General features: G+C 35.0%; 1 protein-coding gene across 1 annotated transcript; it reads right to left on the minus strand.

Annotated features, from left to right (window-relative positions):
- Nucleotides 1-6,485: 6,485 nt before the first annotated feature.
- GK2 (glycerol kinase 2) lies at nt 6,486-8,383 on the minus strand. The gene has a single exon (XM_054485729.1). The coding sequence runs from the start codon at nt 8,324-8,326 to the stop codon at nt 6,665-6,667; it is 1,662 nt and encodes a 553-aa protein (XP_054341704.1). The 5' UTR covers nt 8,327-8,383; the 3' UTR covers nt 6,486-6,664.
- Between the last annotated feature and the right edge of the window lie 998 nt (nt 8,384-9,381).

The raw sequence follows: 9,381 nt of genomic DNA on the forward strand, positions 1-9,381 counted from the left end.
ATGATACACCTGCCAGTTCACTTGCCAATTTCTGGCACATTTTGTGACTAAAGAAATGATTCCCCAGAGAATCTGTAAACATTTTTTTTTTTTTCAGGAATAAAAAATCATGAGTGAACAGAGAATTATTTCATTATAGTTCAGAATCTTCCAGAATGTGTCTGCCTTAATGGGCCGTAGAATTTGTATGCATGTATGAGTATGTAAATGTGCCCCAAATTATTCATTGGTCAAGACATAAGTTTCATAAGAAGTCTAATAAATGGTTATTATTACCTTTACTTTCATCTTTTAGATAGTAGGTATAGGTACATGTAGTCCAAGAAAAGCACTATCAATTGGGTGAAACTAAAGGAACATTAAAAATCTAAAAACTTTTTTCTAATCTTTCTTTCAACGTGTTTTAATGACATCTAGTAAGTGACTTAAAATTTTCACCTACTTCGTTGTATTAGATGATGTTGGATTAGATGGTCTCTTGAGCCTTACCTAACTCTAACCTCTTCTGGCACATGAATGTAGTCTTGGAGTTTTCTTTGAGAACACTGTTTTTGAGAATACTAAACTCTATAGAACTAATCATATTCCCCAGATGAATCAGCTCCTAAATACTAACGCTATAACTTTTTTGGATTGTGAAGATGATTTTCTTGTTATTTTCCTCAATGTTGTTAATTGTAAAACTGAGCTAATGGTAAATATCTATGACCTATTTGAAATAGAATGTGGAAGAAGTGATCAGTTGATTCAGTGAAGTGCACTTGAGGCCAGACAAACTTTTTCACAGAGGAGAGAGAGAGCAGAGAGAGAGAGAGAGAGCGAGCGAGCAGAGAGAGAGCAGAGAGAGAGAGAGAGAACCTAATTAAAGATTCTTTTCCAGGGTGTCTATTCATCCCCTGCTCTGGTCACATTGCTGAGGCCCACAAAGGTGGAAGCAGGGAGGTGCAATTAAGCATATTGTCTACCTCTGTTTGGAGAAAAATCTAAACAAAATAGAGTTATCATTATCTGTAGTTACTAGAACATTTTTGTCCTGGTTTTGCTCAACTCTGTTTCAAACCTACTGGTATAGACAGTATAGTGTTTCCTTACTATTTTTGGCATTATAAATATTTTCTAGACTTGACTTTCCTATGACACTTGAAAAACATATTCTAATAACTGAATGTAAGAAAGGTTTGTTAGTTTTGTAACAGTAAACTGAATTTCATAGATAGTTTAATATGAGATTAACAATACAGTCTTATCACCTTCTGTTTTTTTCCCACCAAAGGTCAAGGCCTTCTCTTGTTTTCTTTTCTAAAATAAATCATTTTGTTGAGGGCTGATATGATAATGAAGTATAATGTATGCTAAACACATAGAGAACAAGGATCACATGCAATTTCTCCAAGGCTCAAATAAATTGAGCCGTAAAGGTTGTTGATGGAAACGATGGGGGCTATTTAAATATTAAGTTTATTAAGTTTATTCATTTTGTATTGATTGAAACAATCAGAATATAGACAGACTATAGAGCTGTCATTTCAGTGGGAGGTTAAAGTAGGTGACTTACTGAGATGGTATTGTATTTATTCTAGACTTTGCTGGAAGATTACCCTAGGGGATCTTATTAGTTCACAAGATTTAAAAAAAGGCATGAAAGCAAATTTTCCATACAGAGCAGTCATACAGTTGGTACATAATTTCCCACCAAAATGAGGATTGTATAATGTAACATTTAGACTCATGCATTGAGAACGAGGGTTTACCATGAGTGAAACAATAGGTTCCTTGGTAGGTTATGAATATTAATATCAAAATGATAATACAAGCACCAGAAATCACACACAAACAGATGATAATTCAGATTCTGAATAGGGTGGGGAGGGGGAGATGCTTATCTGTCTCAGTGCAGTGTATATGGTTTCTATTCCCAGAGCTCAGTTAGAAATGATCTAGCTGTTTAGTGCTGCATCTACATTTATATCACATGAGGTGTTTTTAATTAGATTTAATAATACATCTGTCTTCTCTTCGGATACCTTTAACATTTCTTTCCCTTCCTCATCTTGTTTCTTTTTTCTTCTTCTCCTCTCTTTCTCTTTCTCTTCCTGTCCTCCAACTTTTTCTCTCTCACTATTCTTTCTTACTGGCCTCCTCTCCCAGCCACAACTTAAATTTACAAAATGGCTTCTCGGAAAATAGCATCAGAATTAGGTGCTTTTCTTTCTCATGGTTAGTGTTCCAGCTCATGCTCTCTCACTCGCACATATGCCTGACATTAAATGATGACTTGCTGTTTCATAACATGGATGCAGTGAGACCCCGTCATCATAATTTCACCATGTAGTTCTGCTTAGTGGCAATATAGAGAAATTATTAATTAGATAATTTTATAATAAAATATACAGAAGTTCCTTTATAGCCTTGGGGTAAAGTATTGCAATTTACCAATATCCTATGAGTTAAGTTAAGAAAATGAGACTTTTAAAGGCAAAGATACCTAAAAAACATAAGCTGATAAGCACAGGAATGTGCATATGGAAGGAGTGAGAGTGAGATGTTGAGTTTGAGGACTTTTATTTCTGATTTTCTTATGATATCTTTGTTTGTAACTCTTCATAAGGTCATTTGGAATAGGTCCCAGATGGAGAATTATGACCGGATAGCATGAAATGAGAAATTAATTTGTTTTAAATTATTGTAGACATTATCATGTACTTCTCCAGCCTAATCACACAAATGACTTCAAATAGAGCTCACAGACCTGCTAGAGAGGAACTGGTACACCCCATGCTAGCTCACTGCAGACTCAGTGAGGATACATCAGTATGCATAATAAAGAGCAGAGATTAAGCTACTTGAATAAACTTTGGCTATATTCCTTAAGAGTTTGAAGATAATTTTCTCCTTTTAAAAATAGTTTTACTGAGGTATTATTGACTGCAAATATTTAAAGTGTTTGATTTGATTAATTTTGACATATGTATTTATCCTCCAAACCACCGCAATAATTACTATAATAAATATATTATTCACCCCCCACATTTTCTTTGCGCCCTTTTAAAATCATGCCTCCTAAGCCTTCCTGCCAATTTCTCACCACCCCTCTCCCAGCTCCCAGGAAGCTACTGATCTGCTTTCTGACACTACAATACTTTGAATTTTCTAGAATCTTCTAAGGACAGGATCATACTATACTCTTTTTGTCTGGCTTATTTCCTTTAATTATTTTGAAATTCAACTATGTTATAGTGTTTATCAATAGTTCATTTCTTTTTGTTATTAAATAGTATCCCATTGTGTGGATATATCATAGTTTGTTTATCTTTCTACCTGTTGATGGCTATTTGAGTTGTATACAACTTTTGGCCATAATAAGTCCTATAAACAAGTCTTTGTATGGACATATGTTCTCATTTCTCTTGGGTAAATACCTAGGATCATATGTATATTTAATTTTTGAAGAAATTCTCAAACTGTTTTCCAAAGTGCTTATACTATTTTATATTTTCACAATAAACATGAAAGGCAAGTTCTTCTACATCTTTACTCGCATTTGGTAGAGGCACTCTTTTTTTGTTTGTTTTGTTTTTTAGGTATTCTGGTTACTGTGTAGTTTCTATCTCATGTAGTTTTTCTTTTTTAGTTTGTTAATCTGGTGAAGTACATTGAGTCTTCTAATTATGCTGACTCATTATCCTATTGTTACATTCCCTCACTTGGTCATGATGTATTATTCTTTTCAAATATTGATAAACTAATTTTGCTAAAATTTTGTTTAGAATTTTTGCATCCATGTTTATGACAGATATTGGTCCACAGTTGTTTTTTCTTGTAACATCTTCTTTTCCTGGTGTTGGAACCAGGATAATGCTATAAACCTGGCCTCATGCAATGAGTTTGAGAACATTTCCTTCTTTACAGTCTTCTGGAAAAATTTGTGTAGAATGGGCATTATTTCTTCCTTATAAGTGTGAAAGAAGTCACTTGAGCTTGAAGTTTTCTTTGTAAGAGGGGTTTTAAGCTAGAAATTCAATATTTTTAAGAGATATAGAGCCATTCTGGTTATCTATATTTTCCTGAGATTAAGAAGTTTGTGTTTTCCAATGAATTTGTTCATCTTATCCAAGTCATCAAATTTACTGGCATAAGGTTTTCATAATATTTCTATATTCTCATTTTACTATCCTTAATATCCTACAGGACCTGTAGTAGTAATGTCATTCTCATTCCTGATATGGATAATTTTTGTCTTCTCTCCTTTTTTTCTAGTAATGGAGGCCAAAAGTTTATCATATTCACACTCTGAAAGAACGAACTTTTGGTTTTATCAATTTTGCCATTTTGTCATTGTTTTCTATTTTCTATATCTGTTTTGTATCTTCTTTAGAATTAATTGATTACTACTGCTCTCATCTTTACTATTTCTTCTTCTATTTAGCTTGGGCTTAATTTATTACTCTATTTCTTGTTTCCTAAGGTAGAAGCAGAGGTTAGTGATTTAAGACCTTTTCTCCCTTCTAATACAGGCATTTAGTTCTATAAATTTCTTCTTAAGTACTGCTTTAACAATCTCTCATAAATTTTAATATGTTGTGCTTTCATTTTTACTCAGTTCCAGATACTTTCTATTTTCCCTCTTTATCTCTTTAACTTATCAATTATTTTAAAGTTTGTCACTTAGTTTTCAAATGTTTGGGGACTTTTCTAAAGGTTTTTCTAGTGTGGATTTATAATTCTAATGTGCTCAGACACCATATTTTGTAAGAAATCTTTTTAAATTTTTTGAGGCTTGCTTTTTGGCCTCTATATGGTCAATCTTGTTAAATGTTCACTGTGCGCTTGAAAAGAATATGTATTCTCCTATTGTTGGGTGGCATTTTCCATAAATGTCAATTAAGTCATGTTGTTTGATAGTATTGTTAAAATCCATATCTTAGTAAATTCTTAACAACTTTTTCTATCAAATATTGAGGAAGAGGTATTGAAATATCTTCCTGTAATTGCACAACTTTTTATTTTTCCTTTCAGTTCTATAAGATTTTATGTATTTTGAAGCTCCATCATGAGGTACATAAATATTTAGAATTGTTATGTCCTCTTGAATTTACCCCATTATCATTGCAAATGATCTTATCACTTTTAATATTCTTTGCTTTGAAATTTACTTTCTGATATTTCTTTCTTATTATTATTAACTTGGTATATCCATTTTCTATCATTTTACTTTTGACCTTTTTTTCTTATGTGTAAAGTATGTTTCTTGGAGGCAGTGTATATTTTGGTCTTATTTTTTAAATCTGACAAGTTTCCTTTTTAATTGGGGTAATCAAATCATTTACATTTATCGTGCTTGTTGGTATGGTTAGGGTTAAATATATTTTCCTACCTTTTCTTTGTTCCTCATCTGTTTTGTATCTTCTTTAGAATTGAATATTTTCATAGTTCTAGTGTATATTTTTAATTATAACATTTTGCTTTTTTATTTCAGGATTTATAGTATATATCTTTCATTATCACTATAACTTCAAGTGATACATCATTTCCCACACAGTTTATGAGTCTCAAACTACTACACCTTCATTTATCCTCTTCTTCGCTATTGTTTTCTTTTAGACATGCTTACATTTCATACTATATTATTATTTTTGTTTGAACAGTCATTTGTTTTTTCCTACTTGAAAGCAATATTTTCTGAAATATTCCAGTGTTTTTTCCCAGCATATATCCAGCTAATATATTAAATAAAAGGGTAAGTTATAAGAAATATTGGTGCAATCATAATATACTTTTTGTAGCAGCATAAAACATACTTAACTTTTAAATACTGCCTTTGTAGGTTTCTCCTGATAAATAATATGTATACACATTGCCCCAAAATGTATATAGCTGTTTACCTTAAAGTATTTAGGACCATCCATGTTATAATCTACTGACTACGATGTACTTTTAACTTATAAATGAGCTACTCTATATGATACAGACATGATATAAAAAAGGGAAATAGTGTCCCTGTCCCTCTAGGATTCACACAATAAATCAGTAAAATAGTAATTAGTGACACCATGTAAATTGTCTAACAAATTTCAATTTGGCAAATATTTTTCAGGAAAATATCTAAGCTATGAGAATACTAAATTTCTATTGTAAGAATTTAGCAAATATTTCCATTAAACATTCAGTGAAGATGTAGTCTCTCTAATATGTAGAAAGGAGGACTTGTAGCCTATTAAAAACAAGAATAACAATGACAAAAAGTCCCTTAATTTTAGCAGATTAATTACACCTCTTAATCAAGTGTGTGTAACACAAAGAACCAAATCTGGGTCCATAAGTGTTAGAGGATAGTTGATAAAAAGATTCCATGAATAGAATCTGAATAGCTTATATTTTAGAAAGAATGGGGCTGAATGTTATGGCAATGGAGGGGGCCAGCCTTCAAGATGGCTGGCCCAACCCTGTCGATGTTAAAAAAAACCACACCCAATATTTCTACAGTGCTCTTCTAACGTATTTTCTTTATTTCAGGTCACAAGTGTAGGGTTTTCATGGGTCATGTAGCAAGTGGTTTATAAACAAAATCAGAGTCTATAATAGTGTCATTATATTAAGAGGCAGAACTGCTGTATGCTTTCATTATGTAAAATGTTTACATCTTGGGACTCCATGGCTGGTATTATTATGGTACACCTGAGATATATCTTGCTCCAATTAGCATTACCATGCTACTCACTATAAAAAATCCCAAAGGCAGACTAGAGAAGATAGAAGGATCACCACTTTCAGGAGACTGACTGGTAACCCAACCCATTGACTTCATTACGGCTTTCTTCCATGTGGCATAACGAATTTCACTTTCTGTGGCCTGGATCTGTGGTTCAAATCGTTCCATCCTGAGAACTGACAAAGCCTCAGGTTCAAGGCTCCAAATGCTGACTCCCTCTGCAGCCCCTGCTGCCATGGCAGCTCCTAGTGCAGTTGTTTCAGGCATAAAGGGTTTTATTACTGGAATATGAAGAATATCTGCTTGTAGTTGCATAAGAACTTTGTTGTTGGTCATTCCTCCATCTACCTGCAAATGACGAAGTGGAATTCCACAGTCACGGTTCATGGCTTCCAAAATCTCTCGGGTTTGGAAACAAACAGCTTCTAATGCAGCAAAAGCAATATGACATTTATTGGTAAACTGAGTGAGGCCACAGAGTATCCCTCTTGCACTGGGCTCCCAATAAGGTGCATATAACCCTGAAAAGGCTGGGACAAAGTAACAGCCATAAGAAGTTCCTACTTCTTTAGCAAGTTTTTCAATGTCTCCTGAGGTCTCTATAATTCCAAGATTGTCTCTTAGCCAACGAATAACAGCACCTGCTATAGCAACAGAACCTTCCAATGCATAATATGCTGGCTTCTCTCTGCCTAGTTTGTAAGCTACTGTGGTCAGAAGGCCGTGTTCAGAAAACACACATTTACGACCTGTATTACACAGTAAGAAGCAACCTGTTCCATAGGTGTTTTTGGCTTGTCCCTCCTGGAAGCACATTTGTCCTACTAATGCAGCACATTGGTCCCCCAAACACCCAGATATTGGCACACCTTCCAGGGCCCCAGTTTTAATTAGGCCATAGATCTCAGAGCAACTGAAGACATTTGGAAGAAGGTCCATTGGAATTTCAAAAAAGTCACAGAGCTCTTTATCCCATTCCAAAGAATGGATATTAAAAAGCATTGTCCTGCTTGCATTTGTTACATCTGTACAATGCACACCTCCATTAACTCCTCCTGTCAAACTCCAGATAAGCCATGAATCAATGGTGCCAAAAAGAGCTCTACCTTCTTCAACAGCCTTTTGGACGTTTCTCACATTGTCAAGCATCCAACGAAGTTTTACTGCACTGAAGTAAGTGCTGAGGGGAAGGCCTGTCTTAGACTTGACGAAGTTACTATTTCCTGGAATTTTTTTACTAAGATCCTCAACGGTAGTCTGGGTTCTTAGATCCAGCCACACCACAGCATTGTAGAGAGGCTCTCCTGTTAACTTGTCCCAGATTACAGTGGTTTCCCTCTGATTGCTGACACCAACAGCTTTTATGTTGGATATATCAATATTTAGTTCGTCAAGTTTCTCACACGTTCTTGCTATACACTCATAGACAGACTGAAGAATTTCCTTAGGGTCTTGTTCCACCCATCCTTCTTTTGGGAACTCTTGTGTTAATTCCACTTTGTGATGACTAAGTAGTTCCGCTGTTTTTGAATTGAAAACCAGAAAGCGAGTGGAGTTGGTGCCCTGGACCACCGCTCCCACCAACGGCCCCACAGCTGCTGTCTTCGGGGCTGCCATGACACCAGTAGGTCGGCTCAGCCGCTCTGGGACCGTTTCCCAGACGACGGCGGTGTTGGGGGCAGGAAGCACAGCCGGTCAGGAGCACAAGGCGCAGGCGCAAGGCAACGTTTGCCCTTTAACTTGCGTGGCGCCTTCTCACCCCACCCCTCCAGCCTAGGCTTCACCTCCAGCCAATCAGTTGTCTTCGAAGATTTAAGTTTTTTTTTTTTTTTAATCATATATTTATCCATGTAATTGTTACCAGTGTTCACTCTTTTGTGTGGATCTATATCTCTACGTTATCATTTTCCTTCTTAGTAGTGCAGGTCTGCTGGAGATGAATTCTTCCAAATTTGAACATCTGAAATATATTTCATAGTAATATTCAAAGGTATTTTCTCTGGGTATAGAATTCTATTTGACATATTTTTTCTTTTTAAGTTTCAGGACCTCGGAGCTGTTGCTCTACCATCTTCTCTCTTGCTGTTTGAGGTGGGAACTTTGCTATTATTTTTAACATGTCTATTTTTCTCTATCTTTAGGGTTTTTCTCTTTATCAGTGGTTTTGCCCAGTTTTATCGTGAAATGTCTTGGGATAGTTTTCTTATTTTCTTTGCTTGGGGTTTACTGAGCTACTTGAATCTGTAGGTTTACAGGTTTCATCGACTTTGAAAAGCTTTGGGCCCATTATTTCTTCAAATGTGTTGTATTCTGTCTCTTCTGTCCCTTAGGGACTCCATTGATGCCCTACTCATTATAATTACCTTTTCTCCTTGTGCTTGATTTCAGATAGTTTCTGTTGCTATCTCTTCAAGTTCACTAATCTTTTCTTCTCCAATGTCTGCTCTGCTATTAATTCATCCAGTACATTTTTCACCTCACATATTGTAGTGTTCATCCCTAGAAGCTCAACTTGGGTTTTTTAATATCTACTTAACTCTCTGAACACATGGAATACAGTTAGAATAACTTTTACTTTCATTTTCTGCAATTCTAACCTCTGTGTCAGTTCTGGTTCAATTTTGATTGATTGCTTATCTCCTTATTATGGCTTGTATTTCCTGTTTCTTTGC

Source organism: Pongo pygmaeus, chromosome 3 (genome assembly GCF_028885625.2).
Source record: "Pongo pygmaeus isolate AG05252 chromosome 3, NHGRI_mPonPyg2-v2.0_pri, whole genome shotgun sequence".
Classification (NCBI taxonomy): domain Eukaryota; kingdom Metazoa; phylum Chordata; class Mammalia; order Primates; family Hominidae; genus Pongo; species Pongo pygmaeus.

Coding starts and splice junctions, on each gene's coding strand:
- GK2 (XM_054485729.1), bottom strand. CDS start 8,326: ATGGCAGCCCCGAAGACAGCAGCTGTGGGGCCGTTGGTGGGAGCGGTG.